The sequence below is a fragment of the Stigmatopora argus genome, chromosome 20 (genome assembly GCF_051989625.1).
Source record: "Stigmatopora argus isolate UIUO_Sarg chromosome 20, RoL_Sarg_1.0, whole genome shotgun sequence".
In the NCBI taxonomy this organism is placed as follows: domain Eukaryota; kingdom Metazoa; phylum Chordata; class Actinopteri; order Syngnathiformes; family Syngnathidae; genus Stigmatopora; species Stigmatopora argus.
The window spans coordinates 3,241,254-3,260,403 of record NC_135406.1 but is presented as its reverse complement, the minus strand read 5'-3'; the positions used below and the strand labels follow the sequence as shown (position 1 = coordinate 3,260,403).

The following is a 19,150-nucleotide window of genomic DNA, read 5'->3' as shown; positions in this document are numbered from 1 at the left end:
TATTGATCGTATTTTATTTTTAAATTCTATTAGATATGACGTTTCGTAGTCGTAAATCCGACGAAGAGAAAGAAAAACCATTTAGTTTCTTTAAGTAGCTAAATAGAAATACAAAATGTTCTTTTGGCTTAGGTGTACTAGGAAAAAAATAGCCACAAGAGGGCAACGTTGGGCCGCAAAGCGGCCAACGCGTGCTTTGGTCAATGCGCATGCGCGCGAGTTCTTCGTCCAACAACAAGGACCGAGCCAGCCAACATGGCCGACCTGGGGAAGAAGTACTGCGTGAACTGCCTGGCAGACGTGACCAATCTCCGGCTTCGCTGCACCGATTGCCCCGATATCGAGCTGTGTCCCGAGTGTTTCTCGGCGGGCGCAGAAATCGGAAACCACCGGAAATGGCACGGCTACCAGCAGGTTGACGGCGGTCGCTTCTCCCTCTGGGGTCCCGAAGCGGAGGGAGGATGGACTAGCAGGGAAGAGCAGTCGCTCCTCGATGCCATCGAGCAGTTTGGCTTCGGAAATTGGGTAAAAACTTTTGCCTTTTTTTCTTTTTTCTTTTTCTCCCCCCACTCATTTCTTGGACTCAAAAGTGCCCACACCAACTACTTTAATTTAAAACAGCAAAATGTAGAAATACTTGACTGTCAATCAGTGGTGTGCCGTCAGGGCCTTCAAGGCATTCTCTGCTGGCCTAAGAAATATCTGAATCATATAATATATTTTGTCCATCAATACTTATGAAATAATCCCAAATTGTCTGTTAGCTTCCTTTCATTGCTTTCCCCCCTGGTTGCACTGCTTCCAGATGTGTGTTTTCATATTGAAGCATTTAACCAATCACATTTCAGCCATTATTTGTTGCCAGGGTCAGAAATCTGCTTCAAGGCCTTCACAATCAGTTCTGCAGGCTCTGCTGCATTAAACTAGCGTCGATAAGACTGTTGCTTTAACCAATCAAATTTCGATTTGGCAACACCACAATGCCTTCTCGCAGGTGTAGGGATACATCATTGCCTTCTCGCAGGCGTAGGGATACGTCATCGCTTTCACCAACTATGATTGGCTAGTGACTAGCCAGAGCTAGCAAACTGTATCTGGAGCAAGCTGCACAAGCAAATATATTGTTGTGTTGATTTAAAGCCATTTTCAAGACAGACTTTTAGCTTCAGTGGTGATAGAAAAGAGGAGGAAAGAAAGGATGATGGATATTGTGTACAGTTAAAAGGGATTTTGGTGAGTAAAATATGGCTATATTCCGAAATATTTCAATTGTATGAGGTTATTATTGATTTTTTTTTAATGTGTCGCAGCTGTAGCTGCAGTAGAGGTTTTATAGCCATAAAATAGTTTTTGCTGAAGGCATCACTAGGAAATGCACGGACCGCCACTGCTGTCAATGGTGTGCAATACAAAAACAAGTGCACAAAATGAGTGCTATTCTAATCTGGCAACGTACAAATGAGACAAGAAGTCATGCAAATATCTCTGCCCTCAATGCAAGCAATTGTTTCAACATACACGGACGTTTTTTGAGGATAATCAGCCAATGGAAAGTGAAATAATGAACCCACACGTTATTATCTTTGGTCACTTGCCGTCATTTGTCGTCTAGGAGGACATGGCGGCTCACGTGGGAGCCGGCCGCACCCCCCAGGAAGTGATGGACCACTACGTGACCATGTACATCCACGGCAACCTGGGCAAGGCCTGCATCTCCGACAGCATCCCCAACCGGGTGACGGACCACACCTGCCCCGGCGGCGGGGCGCTGTCGCCCAGCCTCACCGTGCCACTGCCGCCCCTGGACGTCAGCTCGTCCGAGCAGCAGCAGCTGGGCTACATGCCGTTGCGCGACGACTACGAGATCGAATTCGACCAGGACGCCGAGAAACTCATCAGCGGTCTCTCGGTCAACTACGACGACGAGGACGTGGAGATCGAGATGAAGCGCGCCCACGTGGACATGTACGTGCGCAAGCTCCGCGAGCGCCAGAGGAGGAAAAACATCGCACGGGACTACGGCCTGGTGCCGGTCTTCCTGGGCCGGGACAAGAAGGAGACGCGGGACAAGTCGGCGGGCTCGGCCGGCGTCAACGCCCCGACGGCGGCGGCGGCGGCGACCACGACGACGACCGCGGGAGCCTGCCCGCCGCTTCCCGCCACTCCCAAGAGAAAGATCAACAAGGAGGAGAAGGAACAACGGGCGCGTCTTCGGGGTCTCTGCCAGTTTATGGCCTACCGAGAAGTCGAGGACCTCTTTGAGAACATGCACAAAGAACGCACGCTCAGGGCGAAGGTGAGGGAGCTTCAACGCTGCCGCCGCAACGGCGTCGCCCGGTTGGACGAGGCGGCCGAATACGAGGCGGCGCGCCACAAACGGGAGAAACGCAAGGAGAACAAGAGCGCTGCGCTCTCCAAGCGGGGCGGTGGAGGTGGTACCGGGCCGCCGGCTCCGCCCCCGCCGCCCGGCGCCGTCAAAGAAGAGAGCAAAGATGGCGAGTTCGCCGCCATCGAGAACTTGAGCGGCTTCGAGCTGCTGTCCGACCGCGAGAAGCTGCTGTGCAGCTCGCTAAACCTTAGCCCCGCCCGCTACCTGACGGTTAAAACCATCATCATCAAAGACCACCTACAGAAGAGGCAAGGCGTGCCCTCAAAGAGCCGGTTGCCCGGTTACCTGGACAAGATCCTCAGGAAACGTATCGTCAACTTCCTCACCGAGAGCGGATGGATATCCAGAGACGCCGTTTAGACCGAATCACTGACTCGTTATCTTCGTAAGGACGCAAGAATGCGACACAAATGAATTTTCCATTCATTCGGGCTATTCTCAATCAATTAAAAACTCTATAGTATTTACATATATGAATACACACACACACTGCAAAAAACGCTCAAGTTTAAGTAAAGTAGTCAAATTAACATTAAACGCGTACTGCTTTATGTTACACAATGGAATGATTGGGCTTTTATTAAGGCAGTATTTAAAACTAAATATTGCACATTCGTTACCCGAATCCATTTCACAAACTAATATTTGTTTTTATGTCACAACTCTGCAAAAAATATATATTTTTGGTATATTCTGCAGTCTTTGTGTTTTTTACACGCAATTCTGGCAACCACGACTATGTTCATTTAACATATTTTCATTGTGTGTGTATATTTGTATATGTACATAACTCTACAGTTTTAACGCATGATTTAAAAAAAAAAAGACAATTCAAATAAACAAAATTTATCACTGTTAAAAAAAAAACACCCGGGAAATTCATATTTTGTAGTTCTCCAATTTGGAAACTTTCCTTATGAATTTATTGGAATGAACTGGGAATTAAAAAAAAAAAATCTAAATTTTATTTATTTATTGACAAACTCATCACTGAATGAAAACGCACTTAAAGATGGAGTTTATAAGATTTTATTTTAAATAGCAAAAAAAATCATTTTTAACCAAACCATGTATTGAAAATAACTTGCTAATGGCGGGTTGGATGACACTAATATGTATTGTATTTTTATATATATACATGTATATATATAGAATAAGGACACATTAGCTGTAGATTGTCAGTATTTTATGTATGCCATTCATTTTGGGAAATTAGTGCGACTTTACCATTTTTCTGCAAAGTTTCCATTTTGGAAAATGAACATTTGTATATAAATGAGGACCATCAAATGAGAGATTTATTTGCCTGGTTTTTAAAATCCTGTCCATGAATGGGGAAAAAAAAATTACTTACTGATGAACTGTACAGTCTTTTCCATCTTGAAATTATTTTTTAACTTGCTTTTTGTAATTAAGAAATTTTGTATTGCACAGATGAAGCTTCGGCCCTTATTGTACAGACGTGAATAAACTTTTACATTTTAAATGTCTTCTTGTTTTTTAGAGAAGCAAACATGTCCTGTTAGGGCCAGTGTATTTCAAATATTTTCCCACTAAAGGGAAATATATAATTTATAATTGTAGTATTAGTACCATATAGTCTGATTCATCATCATCAGATTCACCAAACAATTAATTCCATTCTTCTTGAGCAAGAATTGCGCTTTATTTTTTATTTTTACAACCCTATATTACCTTATTTTTTTTATTTTTACAACCCTATAAACTTGAAGACTAGTAGATTGTCGCCGTCTGGCGGACAAAGACAGGTTCTACGTCTTCCATTCTCCATGACGGCTGCTTTTTCACCGGCAGAGGGCAGAGTTTCACCTTTGCGTATACAAATATTATTGCGTTATACTCAAATAAACACGGTACGTCAGTTTACAACAGTTTTTTTCACATTAAATGAGGCGATGGTCCAGTGAAGCATATTGATAAATTAAAAGAAAGGACCGAGGCCAAAGTTTGGTCAGTTTATTGTGAAGGCGAAGCCCAAAATGTCCTGCCGAAGCCACCATTTCCTTACGATGCTTTAGCCACGCCCACCAAAGCCGGCCTGAGGGTGCGCCCGTGAAGCTTGTAACCCACTTTGGTTACCGCCGTGATGGTGCCGGGCTCTTTCCCCTCGGCGGGGGCGTGGAAGAGCGCCTCGTGCTCGTAAGGGTCGAACTTGTGGCCGAAGGGGTTGAGCTTGATCAGGCTGTGCTTGGTGAACACCTTCTGGATCTGGACTTCGGTCATTACCAGGCCGTCGTAGAGGTTCTTCAGGTGAGGGTTCTGGCTCGTCACTTCCTCCTTGGGTACGCATTCTTTGGCTTTCTCCAAAATGTCCGCCACCTCTAGCAGGTCCTCGCAGAAGCCCTGGATTCCTGGTAGAGCGAGAAGCAGTTAACGACAACACTTGCGGCGAATACTAATGAAGCACGTGTTTACCATATAATTTAGCATCTTGAATCATCCTCTGACTCCTTGACCGTAGGTTCTCTGTGTCCGCCAAGGCCCGCTTGTACTTGTCCTGTGGGCCGACAAAAGAGTTCTTAGTAGGGATGTCTGTCCCGTGGAACCACGTCGGACTTACTGTCATCTCCTTGAGCTGCTCCTCTAACTGCGTCTTTTCGGCCACGACCTTCTCCGTAGGGCTCTGTTCGGACTTTTCTGCAGATGCCTCTTCTGGGCCGTTCTTCTGTTGGGTGGCTGTGCATAAGCGTCGCGGGGATGATCTGGGTATACAAATAAAGTTTTCATACCTGGTCATTCATGTTATTGGACTTGATATTGACATTATTGAGAAAAGCAACAAAGCAAAGAAATATTGTTACACTAGGAGATCAAGGATACATGTATAAATATATAAAATATATATACATATATATTAATTCGTTGAAATGATGCTTGAATAAGAACAAAAGACACAATAGTCATTATTTTGTAACTGGCGAACAACCGGTGGTCGCAATAATTACGCGACATACGTGACGTCATTAACAGAGCGACCCGGTAGCCTTCGATAACCATCATCTGATGATAGGTGACCTCTTCACTGCGCATTTCTTCCTTTGCATGAACCCTACCGATTGTGGTAATAAATACAATAACTTTAGAATGTTAACTAAAATACATCGAATCATGCCATTACGTCATTTTTAAACGTTTGCACACTACTCAAGCACTGAACACACTGGATATTTTTTTCCCAAGTTGAACCAGAATGTTCCTTACCTTACAATGTTACGCAAAGCCCCGAGTGAGAAACTCCGTAAACACAAATTCGCCATTTTGGGTTTTTTTGAACTCGGAAAAAGAGATACCACCTTTCGGAACACAAGCTTGACAGGAAACAAAAACTTGATGGTCAATTTCGTGCGAGCTAACCAATCAGGGGGCAGAAAGGCGGGACTAATACCTCTGGTCCAATAGCGTTTCGAGAAGCCATTGTAACAACCGGATGTAGATTGGTTGCGCAAAGTGAACGCGAAATATCCACCCACGTGATGAAGGACAGCTAATTCAACGTAAGTTTAAAATGAAGCCATAAATAAATAATAGTTAGTAATGGGTAAATTCAATTCAGTGGTAACCACAATAATAGTTTTTAATAATACATAACATATTTGCTGTCATTTGTGTGAATGTTAAAAACTAGGTCTGACTCCAAAACGCCGTTCTGCTACTCGCCACCTAGCGGTGCTAGCGCGTCAACTTTTGCCACCACTTGCGTGTCCACGTTCGTTGTTCCCACCATCTCCTCCCCCGCGCACTCCCTGCTTGAGCACACAGTACACACCTATCCATCTTCCCACAGACCCGGCCAGTCTCCTGCTCCGTCTCCGGCCCTAAAGCATGCCAGAAGCGGCGCTCCTCCTCCTCCTGTTAACGGTCTCGGTGGCGAGCGCCATGCTGGGACCCGTGCGCCGTGACCATGGAGAATCCCCGGCGGATGGAAACCAGGACTCCGAGGTCTCCCCTCGCCTCAGGAGAGCGCTGTCCAGGGACAGGCAAATGTCCCTGCAAAGCAGCTCCTTCGTGCTCAAAGGAGATGCCACGCATAACCAGGCGATGGTCCACTGGACGGGTGAGAATAGCAGCGTAAGTACCTTCCACACCCTCTTTGTGCCACACGATGGGAGTCATGTTATTGTTCTCCATCTGTGACGCACCTTGTGTGTCTTCTTTACGCACGCAGGTGCGCCCATTATTTGGCTTTCTTTGTGGAAAAGATGGAGACCTTAAGCACCCTCTGGGGACTCCCACATTTAGTTTTATGTTAAGTGAATAGTTTTAGAAACTAGCTGGAGTCTGGAATAAAGATGTTCAAACTTTCAGTCATTTTTTTTAGTGCATGAAAAAATGATTTCAGGTAAGTCATTTTCAATGAATGTCATTTTTATAATGTGGAAACCTGTGCCATTTTTTTGAAAGGTTGCTTTAAAAACTGAGAAAGTTGATGTGTTTTTACGCAATTTCATTGGAATGACACCAAACTAAAGTTTCAGCTTGCTCAATGCAGATTTTTTTTTGGTTCTGTGTAGTCAGCATCAATGGAAAAAAGTACAAATAAAAAAAAAAACATTCAATCTGACATGTACGAGTGCAAAACTCCAATATCCGACTTCTGCCATATGTTGACACGAAGGTTGTGACAATCAATAGACATGAATCCATACTATATTGATTTGTTAAGCACAGAGTACAATGGAATCCAAGTTGATTGTAGTCTTGAAATGCCATTTTTTTTCATTAAAAAATGGATCTTTTCTCAACAAACTTCTCGTATACATCAAAACTAAATTAGAGCTTATTGTGTGGGTTTATCATTTTGTAATAAATCAATCAAGGGCCCTTGGATTGAATTATGGCAAAATAACTTCCCAAAGAATTAAGCATGCATTATATCCACCATGAATTATTTCCTAGCCCCCTTCCACCCACCCCATAAATATTTTCCGAGTTCCACCTTTTAGAATTGAAACTCACAAACTGATTCCATATTTTCTCTGGTTTTATTTTGGCGGGTCTGTAAACAAGAGAAGTCTTTGTGATGGGTGTTACGTTGGGGGAGACGTCGCTGGTCGTCACAGCATTTGTGCGTTTTGGACACTGTGCAGCTGCAGATTTTTATTTAAAAAAGTGATTTACTGAGGAAGATGATATTGTTGCATCCTTAAGCAGACTCTTTAAAATCTTAGAATATTTTGTTAATGCAATTTACAGATTATTCCAGAATTGGAGGCACATTTTAGGTCCAATGTTTCAAACGTAAAATCATAATAATCCATACAAAATTGAGTTGAATTGAATTGAATGCCTTTATTGTCATTATAGAAGTATGAGATTTAAACCTTCACCATGAAGTGCACAAATAAATACCGTATTTTCATGACTATAAGGCGCACATAAAAGTCTTAAATTTTCTCCAAAATAGACAGGGCGCCTTATAATCCAGTGCGCTTTATATATGGACCAATACTAAAATTGTTATCATGATAAAATAAAATAAATCAGTCGATAGGGTACACCGACCCTCCTATTTTCCCATAGACAAAGTACTGCGCAGTGACTGCTGGGATATGTAGTAGTTCTTTTGTCAATACAGACGCTCCCCTACTTACGAACATTCGAGTTACGAACAACGGTACATACGAACATGTCTGCATATTGCGTTTATGTCGAAAAATGTTCGTATGTTCGATTTTGTATTGCGCACCTTTTTCCGAGTAGTGCTTCTTTCCGCCGCTAATACCGATGCTTGGCGCTGTGAGAGCTCAGCTCACCCAGCATCTACCTTCCTCTGCCCAGTTCGTTGCAGTGTGGAAGTGCGTGAACGTATCTCCAGTGCGCAAAGAACCTTTTTTCATTTGTATCATTAAATATCTCGTGCATCCATTATTCAATATGGTTGGTGAAAAGCGAAAGGCTTCGAGTGAGGGAGTTGCAAGGAAGAGGCAAGCCATTTCATTTGAAATGAGTGGCAATAATAACAAAGCTTGATGCGCGTGAGAAAGTGGTGAGCGTTGCACGTGAATACAACTTGAATCGTTCAACCGTCAGTACCATTTATAAACTCAAAGATTGAGCAGCAGGACGCAAATATTGAACGTTGCACAAAGTTTGCAAATCAATTGAATGATGCCATACAGTGCTACCGCAACATTTATGATGAAAAAAAGAAGAAAACTGTGCAATCGTTATTAGATAGCTTCTTTGGGCCAGTTTCTAGTAAATATCTCTCTCTAATGTATGTATACAGTACTGTATGTATTCTCTCCATTTTATTACATGTTTTTTTCAGTACAAACCAGTGCGTGTTACTTATACAAGCCTTAAACATACAAATGCACTTATAGAAACCTTCAATATACTTATATAGGCCTTAAACATAAATTATAATACAAAATATAGCACTGAATCAACTTACAAACAAATTCAACTTATGAACAATCGCTCGGAACCTAACTCGTTCGTAAGTAGGGGAGCGTCTGTAGTCGTGAAAATACGGTAGGTAGCCATCACAACAACAATATAACAAACAATACATACAACCTAAGTATGTAAATAATAATGAAAATATTTGAAGATATCAAATAGGCCTGAATGCCATTTTTCTCTTGTCCGATATATAAAAAGCAGTTAAAATTAAACTGCAATATATTTTTGGCTCTCTGTCTCCTTGCTGTCTTTTGTAGTCGTGAGAACATCTGTTTTGATAAACATCATTCAAATATGAATTATGAAATGTGGAATGTGTGCCTCACAAGACTCGTGCAATCCAGTTACTACACGTTTTATCATAAAAGAAGAAAGCAGTGTTTTGATAAGATGATACTCTCCATTTGACAACATCAGACAGTTTTGCAAAAGTAAGGAAAATGTACGTCTTCGCTTCTATTTTAAAGCTGCAGGCCTTTGTGATGATGCTGGACTCGGATCTGGGTTTGATTCCTCCTCAATCAAAGGTTCCTCCCGGCCTAATACCACAGATAAATGCCACCATTGAATTTCTCTGAGTATGACATTTATGAGCAGAGCGCTTAATAGATAGTCGAGGCCTAAATCATCTTTGTTTTCCTCCAGATGTTCCAATGAGGATGAGAAAGCTTTGACCAATCCAGTACATTGTTGAGACGTAATAACATTCGCCAGGGATCTCTATTCATTACTCCACCGTCTGAGATATATTTCCTGATACTTTTCATATTGAGCAGGTTCCTCATAAAAGTACTGGGGATCAATTTCAATATATTCACTCTAGGCTCCACACTTTCTCCCTCGAGCTAAGAAATGAAGATTAAAACGAGGAAATGTGCTGACTGCCCGCATCATAACACCAAGTTAAAAGCTTGGTTGCACTTTTTTGGCCAGACCAACCGTAGGCTGATTTAGAGCAAGTTTTATCTCCAAGTACAGAGCATTATTCAAGATAATTCTGACCTTCAAGAACTAGGATGAGTTCAAATACTTTATACCAGTGGTAGTTAATGGATTTATTTTTGCGACTACATAAAAAGTAAGTACTATAAGTAGTAGTAATGAGTCTTGATTAGGTATGGTGACAGCTCTTGGGAAGAAACTGTACTTGGGTCTGTTTGTCTTGGCTGTTATGGCTCTGTAGCGCCTTCCAGAGGGGAGCAGATTGAAGTGATGGAAGCCGGGATGCGTATTGTCTTTTATGATGCTCTCTGCTCTTCTAAGGCACTGTGATTTACAGATGCTGGACAGTGTAGGTGGGGGAAGTTGATGACCCTTTGGGCTGTTTTGATCACTCTATGCAGTCTTTTGGCATTTGTTCACGCGTTGCATTTCACGTGTAGAACAGAGTTCATTTAGCCCCCGATTGTTCTGTGGCCAGAAAGTGTTTGCACGTGAGCAGAACTTTTCTGGTCATCTATCTGGCGCCCCCTGTCCGAGGCGCTCCGTAAACCTCCAGACTTTAAATCATTGGAGTTCCTCGGTTTGGTGTTTCTCTTGTTCGCCATCTCCATCCATGAATGCCACCCAATTGTGTAGCTTTGTCATCCGCCACGTTCTTCCCGGACCCGTCCCGGCACCTCTGAGTATTTATTAATCGTTTCTGGCTGCCGCACATTAATCATTTTGGCACCTAGGGCTCGCGTGACACTCTTTTGCCGCGTTACCATCTCGTGTCCTGAGGCCACGCTGTCATTTGCGAGAAGGAGAATGCAACCGTGATATGCTCACCGTTCAAACGCTAACATGGAAATGTTTCGTTTGAGTCAAAATGTCAACTTGCATTTTCTTACAGTTTGTCGATTTCTATGATTCGGTTACCTGGCACGCACGACACGGATAAACTCGTTGCCTTCGTCCTGGAACAATGGCGCCATTTGAGCCAAGCGTTAAACCGTTTTCCGTCCCCTGCGGATAGGAATATCAGCCAATCTTTTCTTTTATTGCTTCAATGTTGGCAGGTGACGGCGTTGGTTTGGTGGACGCTGACAAAAGGAAGCTAAAAGTATCGCCGACCTCTCTCGCTTCCTTAGTATGTCTGGCAAGCATTTTTTCGCATGTCCTTCCAGCTTTGTCTGGGCAAAACAGAAGGCTTTTGTTTTTCTTCCCAACTTCCCCGTTGTGCCCTTCTTTGAGACTCACTGTCATGGCTGACAGTTTCCCCGGAAACCCATCCTGGTAGGTCTTCCAGTGGTTGGGTTCCTATTCTGGGTTCTGGAGTATCTCAAGCAAATCATAGACATTCAATACAGGTTTACAAAACATTCAAAGTATGTTTTCCTGCCATTTTCTGTACCTAAAATGACCCGATCTCTTAAAGATTACATTTCAGCAGTGGCGGGCCGTCAGGGCCTTCAAGGCCTTCTCTGCTGGCCTAAGAAATATCTGAATCATATATTATATTTTGTCCATTAATAATAATGGAAATAATTCCAAATTGTCTGTTAGCTTCCTTTCCTCCTGGTTGCACTGCTTCCAGATGTGTGTTTTCATATTGAAGCATTTAACCAATCACATTTCAGCCATTATTTGTTGCCAGGGTTAGAAATCTGCCTCAAGGCCTTCACAATCAGTTCTGCAGGCTCTGCTGCATTAAACAAGTGTCGATAAGACTGTTGCTTTAACCAATCAGATTTCGAGTTGACAACACCACAATGCCTTGTCGCAGGCGTAGGGATACGTCATCGCTTTCACCAACTATGATTGGCTAGTGATTAGCCAGAGCTACCAAACTGTATTTGGAGCGAGCTGCACAAGCAAATATATTGTTGTGTTGATTTAAAGCCATTTTCAAGACGGATTTTGCCAGAAATACGACAGGACAGGCTCGACTTTCAGCATTAGCTTCGATGGCGATATAAAAGAAGGAAGAAAGAACAGAGGATGGATATTGTGTACAGTTAAAAAGGATTTTTGGTGAGAAAAATATGGCTATATTCCTAAATAATATTTCAATTGTGGGCCCGGTTCTGAAATCTGAAAAGCTCCAGTATTTGTATTTAATCAATAAATGCTGCTAGGAAGTGGATTTTACCCGTTGAAGGCGCTATGAGAAAATGCACGGACCGCCACTGCATTTCAGTGTACCGTCATGCATTCCAAGCATCAACTTGGAGGACCCAGGTGGCTTTAGAAAGCGTTGACGTCAGTGAAGCATACCAGTCATTTTTCCCTTTCCTAGGAAAGGACAGAAATCTGAAAAATGATCTGAACTATTCATTTCTGAGTCACCTTGTTTAGCAATTAGTGCGCTGGCGGAGAACATGTGGGAGGCTGCAAGAGAGAAAAAATATTCAAATAAAGCTTGACGGAATACTGAACTACAGTCAAGTTTGTTGTCTTTTCTTTTTAGCTTTTGTGAGTTGCACAACAAGAGATGATAAAAAGGTAGATGAAATACTTGTAATATCGGCTTACATGTTTGTCACCACTATTACGAATCCATTCTAAGAAGGATGGGATGTTAAATTTTCCATTCAGTCCTTGTCAAGTCTCCGTCTTTGTCTGCCTGTTTGTTATTTTCACCAACTGCCCCAAGTGCTTTCTTTTAGGTAGCTTAAACGGATTTTTTTGTTATTGAGTTTTCGCACCTGCTCCCTTTTTTTGCCTTTCTATTTACCCTTCATTTGTGTCCGCCGCTTCACTCCTTGTTCCTCTGTAGTGTGAACTTGACAGAAACATTCCTCCCCACGCTGGAACAGCCTTGTAAATCCAGACCGGCCATTATTAAGAAAAATCTTGAGGTATTTTACCTACCTTCTCATTAAGATTCTTCAAGTCTTTTCCTTGAAGAAGGTGACGTCACCAACAAGGCTTGCTTTTTGAAGTCAGAATGCAAATTTGACGGGCTCAACATGACTCCTTTCTTTCTGAGGTTGATCTCCACAAGGCGCCCCTTCCAGTCATGTACGGTATTTTCACGACTATAAGGCGCACATAAAAGTCTTAAATTTTCTCCAAAATAGACAGGGCGCCTTATAATCCAGTGCGCTTTATATATGGACCAATACTAAAATTGTTATCTCGATGAAATAAAATGAATCAATCGATAGGGTACACCTACTCTACTATTTTCCAGTAGGCAAAGTACTCCGCAGTGACTGCTGGGATATGTAGTAGTTCTTTTGTCAATGCGTACACCCAATGGATTGTGGCCTGTATACATCGACATCAACACAGCATGACAAAGCATGGAAAGCACCGTTGGAAAAGTTACGCTAGCTACCAGCTAGCTACTATTTGCGAATGGATTGCGGCCTGGCGATCGGCATCAACACATTTGCGAACCATGGAAGACAGCCTTGGAAAAGTTACGCTAGCTACTAGCTAGCTACTATTCGTGAATGGATTGTGGCCGCCTGGACGAACGTATTCAACTCGATTTGCGAGTGATGATGACGTGAGTAAGTTGTAAAATGGCTAAATAAAGTACAACCCAACTCAGTTTTGCTTCCGTTGCCTTTTTAAAAACGTGTTTTTAGCGTGTGAGTGTAGCGTGCAAGAACTATATATCCCAGCAGTCACTGCGCACCGGAAACCGGAACTAGAGTCTGGGGCTGCTTCCGGTAGCCAGTGCTATTGCGGATCGATATTCATATATAACATATAATATATATGCGTATAAAAAAATGGTGCGTCCTTTGTGTGTTTAAAATACAGAAATAGCACTCGTTACTGACACTGCGGCTAAAAATACGATGTGCCCAATAGTTGTGAAAATACGGTATTTCTAATTTTTGTTAAGACATATTTTTGCAGCACAGTTGGTGCATCTTCTTGCATCTGTCACAGTGGTTACCCGACCAACCATGACCTCATTCCCATTATCACCGCCTCTTAAGTCATCCACAAGCAGCTTGGTGAGGGGAAAAACATGCTGGGTCAATTGTATTCTTCTAATTGTGGCATAGGCTAGTGTTTGTTGTGTAAATATTGTGGTTGATCACCCCGCACACCCGCCGGGAAGGATTATCTCCCGTCTTCAAGGTCTCTCAAATTTAAGCTTAATCTCTTATTCCATCTCGCTGAAAGCTTTCACAGATTTCCCAGCTACTTTATTTGATGGTAAGCCATTGCATGCTGGCTTGAGTGGTTTTTTTTTACAGAAGGTAGAAGCTCTAACATTTCATTACCACCCCCTATTGCTAAACTATTCCTAAGCAATATTTTAAAAGGAGTGGGTAGAGTGTAGTGTAGTTGCCACTTCAATAATATAAATCCTTTATTTTATTGACCACTTATCCACATTCAAGTTAACAATAGGAAGGAAAGCAATACTTATTATGCCAGGTTTTAGACAAGTGCTTACACAGCGTGTGCGGTCGATTGGTCGCCAGTCTTTTGGTCGCCGTCTTTTGGTCGCCGTCTTTTGGTCACCCCGACCACGACAACGGGCGACCAAAAGACCGGCGACCAAAAGATCGGCGACTAACTGTAACATGCCACAGTACTTCAAGACATAACAATCAGTCAAATATGATAAGCTAATGTTGATGACGATTTTGAAATATGTAAGGACGGCAAGGTTAAAGGACCCATGAAAGGGTAACCCATGTCAAAAAGGCACTAATGTAATACAAAAACATATTTGCCATTCAAACCTTCCTGACCATTTCGCAATTCTGGTTGTGACATCACAACCAGAATTGACTATCACGTCTAACTTTCTAATGTTGCGCTACCTAGTACGTACATGTTGACAGAATGACAGTACAGTCAACAAGAGTAGAAAGCCTATAGATAGCATGCTAGCATTCTGGGTGTGACATCATCGTCTGTTAGGAGATTTTTTATTGGGCGGGGCCTGGCCAGCTGAGAAAGGAAGACTAAGTAAGCTCTAATTTAGATATTAAGCCCTTTCTTCAACTTTTTTTGACGATTGGTCGCCTTACATGTTTGGGAAATGTAGTTTCTACATGGCCGAGGATCATAGTAGCAACACAATCCCATGGAGGCTCAAGCAGACCCCATGGCAGGTCGGCGGCAGCTGTGGTGTGCACGTGCTGATTCTGGTGTGTTTACAACCTGCTGTGTAGGCGTGCGCGCCTTTGACGTGTGCATTCCTGTAGGTTAAATGTTAGCCACTGGCGCATTTGCCGTCTTTCCGCTCGGCTTTAGGCTTCAGAGAACTCATGTTACAGCTGTCATTTGCGCAATTTGTCATTTCCCAAGTATAATGACGTATATATAATTCATATGTTTTGAAATCTTTCGCGGTTAATGCGGACGCAGCTGCTCATGCTCGTATAATACTGACCTACATTCATTTAAGTCTGTCTTCTAAGTCTGCCTGCAAAAAAAGAGGGGAAACATCTATCGCATGCCCTTAAGTGCATTTTTTTTTACCATAATTCGAGGTCCATCTAAAGCTGTGGAAATGAATGGAAAAAATGAGTGCCATCTTTGAAGTTCATTCACATGCACTGATTCTAGAGATGTTCAGTGAACATTACCACAAACTCGACTTAAAGTCGCTTAATCAAAGGAAAGTCGTCGTTATTCACACGCTCACTGCTCTAGGCTTGATTATAACCGATCGAGATGGCTGGAGTAAAACAAGGCCTAGTTTGGAGATTTAATTTTCTTATTGTATTGCCACCATACGGCGCTCACATCTCCAGTTTGTGCACAAGTGAAAAGTAAATAGTAGAGTGTAGTATATAGTATTTACATTTGAACAGTGGCGGGGCGTCAGGGCCGTCAAGGCCTTCTCTGCTGGCTTAAGAAATATCTGAATCATGTATTATATTTTGTCCATCAATACTTATTAAATAATTCCAAATTGTCTGTTAGCTTCCTTTCATTGGTTTCCCCCCTGGTTGCACTGTTTCCAGATGTGTTTTCGTATTGAAGCATTTAACCAATCACATTTCAGCCATTATTTGTTGCCAGGATCAGAAATCTGCCTCAAGGCCTTCACAATCAGTTCTGCAGGCTCTGCTGCATTAAACAAGCGTCAATAAGACTGTTGCTTTAACCAATCAGATTTGGAGTTGGCAACACCACAATGATTGTCGCAGGCGTAGGGATACGTCAATGCCTTCTTGCAGGCGTAGAGATACGTCATCGCTTTCACCAACTATGATTGGCTAGTGATTAGCCAGAGCTACCAAACTGTATTTGGAGCGAGTTGCATAAACAAATATATTGTTTTGTTGATTTAAAGCCATTTTCAAGACGGACTATGCCAGAAATACGACAGGACAGGCTCAACTTTCAGCATTAGCTTCGGTGGAGATAGAAAAGAAGGAAGAAAGAAAGGAGGATGGATATTGTGTACAGTTAAAAAGGATTTTTGGTGAGTAAAATATGGCTATATTCCGAAAAAAATATTTCAATTGTGGGCCCGGTTCTGATATCTGAAATGCTCCAGTGTTTGTATTTAATCACTAAATGCTGCTAGGAAGTGGATTTTACCCGTTGAAGGCACTACGAGAAAATGCACGGACCGCCACTGCATTTGAACAATCCGTTTTGTACAGGAAACGAAAGTGTACGTAACAAATCATTGTACTGGAAACGAGAAAAGTAGAACCCAATCGAATGTAGTTGCATCAATTTTGCCCGCGACAGCGTGGGCCAGATGGGGTCAGAAATGCCTTCAATTTGTGTTTTACCTAAATGGATTTAAAAGGACATCATTGCCTTCCTCGCATGGCACTCCGTCATGTACTGCAGTCGCAGTCTAATAGAGGCAAGCGCCAAATAATGCCTTGTATTTATTTTATCCTTGGGTGCGTTTCAATTCCTTCACTCAGTTCAATTCACCAAAAAGGGGGGATGGCGTGTGGGAAGCCGACAAACATGAAAGTAACACCCCCGCGTCCCGCCGCCGCCGTCGTCTTCCTCCTTGTGCACGTCAACAGAGAAATTGTTTAGCTGCGAGTGGAATACGATGCCAGTCAAGTGTGACAAATCTGCGCGTGATGAAAGAGAGCGCCAGTATGAATATGTTAATAGGAATTAACTTCTGGGACCATGCTAAATATACTGTACGTTGCGCTCAAAGGGGGAGGCGGCCTGCGGTTTCATAGTCCTATGTCCTCATTTTTTTAAATCAAATTAGATGAAGAGCTTCGAACAAATAGGTTTTTGTATGATAGTAAACGGAATAAATTGAAGGTTGAGATATTTTGGGGGGCCTATGTAGTCATCTTAAGGACTGCTCTCTCCAAACTAGTGGAATCCACTCATGCCTTCTTTCAAGGCCAAATGCTGTAGATTGCGGCATTCGGTTCTTGGCGCCAGTCGCCCACTTCCTCCCTCGTCTTGCCGGACTTGTAAGTTCTGATCTCCTTCCAACGCCCCGCCGCTGCGTCGGGGCGGGCGGCCAGGAAACATTTCCCTCTTTCCCGAAGGATTTATTCCACACTCCCAGTAGAATAATATGGCTAATTAAGTGTCCCGATTGTCTTTGTGCAGCACAATGGCACGGCGCCGTGTAAGAAGCAAATCCTTGGGTGTTCATTGCGATACGCACTGCCAAAATCGTTTTCAGCAGCAGCAGCGGGGAGTGACGTTCCCTGTCCGGGGACGATGGCGGTGTTCCAAATCGAGCCGTCCTGGAGGAAGCAGTGTTTCTTGGGAATTAACACATGCATTTGAAGTCAATTACAAAACAGTAGCAAATAGAATATGACAGGTAGATAACGCAACATTCTTATACCACAGTAAAGCAGAAAATATGCTTAAAGTACTTTGAGTAAATATTAGTATTGCAAAACGAGATGAACCGCATAATGAATTGATCCATCTATGCATACATTTGAGCAAATAAGTATTTAGGCAACCACCAATTGTGCAAGTTCTCCTACTTGTAAAGATTAGAGAGGCCTGTAATTGTCAACATGGGTAAACCTAAACCGTGAGAGACAGAATGTGGAAAAAAAATCACATTGTTTGATTTTTAAGGAATTCATTTCCAAATTAGAGTGGAAAATAAGTATTTGGTCACCTACAAACAAGCAAGCTTTCTGTCTGTCAAGAGGTCTAACTTCTTCTAACGAGGTCTCCACTCGTTACCTGTATTAATAGCATCTGTTTTAACTCATTATTGGTATAAAAAGACACCTGTCCACAACCTCAATCTCCCACACTCCAAACTCCACTATGGCCAAGACCAAAGAGCTGTCAAAGGACACCAGAGACAACATTGTAGACCTGCACCAGGCTGGGAAGACTGAATCTGCAATAGGTAAAATGCTTGGTGTAAAGAAATCTACTGTGGGAGCAATTATTAGAAAATGGAAGACATAAGACCACTGATAATCTCCCCAGATCTGGGGCTCCATGCAAGACCCCGTGGCGTCAAAATGATAACAAGAACGGTGAGCAAAAATTCCAGAACCACACAGGGGGACCTAGTGAATGACCTACAGAGAGCTGGGACCACAGTAACAAAGGCTACTATCAGTAACACAATGTGCCGCCGGGGACTCAACTCTTGCACTGCCAGACTTGTCCCCCTGCTGAAGCCAGTACACATCCCTTTCTGCAAAGGGACCAAGGACGACTGATCTGTGTAAAGGAAAGAATGAATGGGGTCACGTATCGAGAGATTTTGAGTGAAAATCTCCTTCCATCAGCAAGGACATTGAAGATGAGACGTGGCTGGGTCTTTCAGCATGACAATGATCCCAAACACACAACCAGGGCAACAAAGGAGTGTCTTCGTAAGAAGCATTTCAAGGTCCTGGAGTGGCCTAGCCAATCTCCAGATCTCAACCCAATAGAAAATCTGTGGAGGGAGCCTTTAAAAATCCAACAATGTGATTTTCTAGGTTTTTTTTCCACATTCTGTCTCTGGTCCTGGAGTGGCCTAGCCAATCTCCAGATCTCAACCCAATAGAAAATCTGTGGAGGGAGTCTTTAAAAATCCAACAATGTGATTTTCTAGGTTTTTTTTCCACATTCTGTCTCTCATGGTTGAGGTTTACCCATGTTGACTAAATAATTTGCCCCACTGTATAAGAAGAGGGATTGTGTAGAACTGTAGTTCAATAACAGAGTAATGTAACTTAGTACTATGACAAAATAACAATACAGTTGCAGCATAAAGTATTGCAGTAAGAATGAATAATGCAGAATAATGACGATGCGAGCTACAGGTATATAACATGTTTCCTTTCAGAACAGGTGTAATTCTATGGTCCAATGCCTGAATAGGTTTTACCATGTCTTGCTTGGACAAAAAGCCCCTTAATTCTGACACCATTTTTTTAGCTGTTAATAAGTAAGAGTTTAGATCGAAGTAAGGCCCAGATTTGTAGCCGTGAGTGACACTTTGGCAATGTG

At 42.7% G+C, this 19,150-nt stretch overlaps 3 protein-coding genes across 11 annotated transcripts in view; 2 read left to right on the top strand and 1 right to left on the bottom strand.

Annotated features, from left to right (window-relative positions):
- The first annotated feature begins 230 nt into the window (after positions 1 to 230).
- Positions 231 to 3,243, top strand: tada2b (transcriptional adaptor 2B). The gene is made up of 2 exons (XM_077589413.1): positions 231 to 525; positions 1,613 to 3,243. Exons 1-2 carry the CDS (start codon positions 256 to 258, stop codon positions 2,747 to 2,749), a joined length of 1,407 nt encoding a protein of 468 aa, XP_077445539.1. The 5' UTR covers positions 231 to 255; the 3' UTR covers positions 2,750 to 3,243.
- A 1,108-nt stretch (positions 3,244 to 4,351) lies between these two features.
- grpel1 (GrpE-like 1, mitochondrial) lies at positions 4,352 to 5,755 on the bottom strand. The gene is made up of 4 exons (XM_077589414.1): positions 5,612 to 5,755; positions 4,971 to 5,112; positions 4,826 to 4,907; positions 4,352 to 4,761 (listed from the first exon to the last, which is right to left on the bottom strand). Exons 1-4 carry the CDS (start codon positions 5,665 to 5,667, stop codon positions 4,415 to 4,417), a joined length of 627 nt encoding a protein of 208 aa, XP_077445540.1. The 5' UTR covers positions 5,668 to 5,755; the 3' UTR covers positions 4,352 to 4,414.
- A 65-nt stretch (positions 5,756 to 5,820) lies between these two features.
- Positions 5,821 to 19,150, top strand: part of sorcs2 (sortilin-related VPS10 domain containing receptor 2) — a 69,043-nt gene continuing 55,713 nt past the window's right edge. For 8 of the 9 annotated variants that reach the window (XM_077588333.1, XM_077588332.1, XM_077588330.1 and 5 more), the window contains exons 1-2: positions 5,821 to 5,904; positions 6,195 to 6,478. In XM_077588333.1, the coding sequence (XP_077444459.1) occupies positions 6,233 to 6,478 (246 nt within the window). In that variant the 5' untranslated portion in view covers positions 5,821 to 5,904; positions 6,195 to 6,232. Of the gene's footprint in view, positions 5,905 to 6,017; positions 6,479 to 19,150 lie in introns of those variants that run through there. The other variant, XM_077588326.1, reaches the window with a different exon arrangement.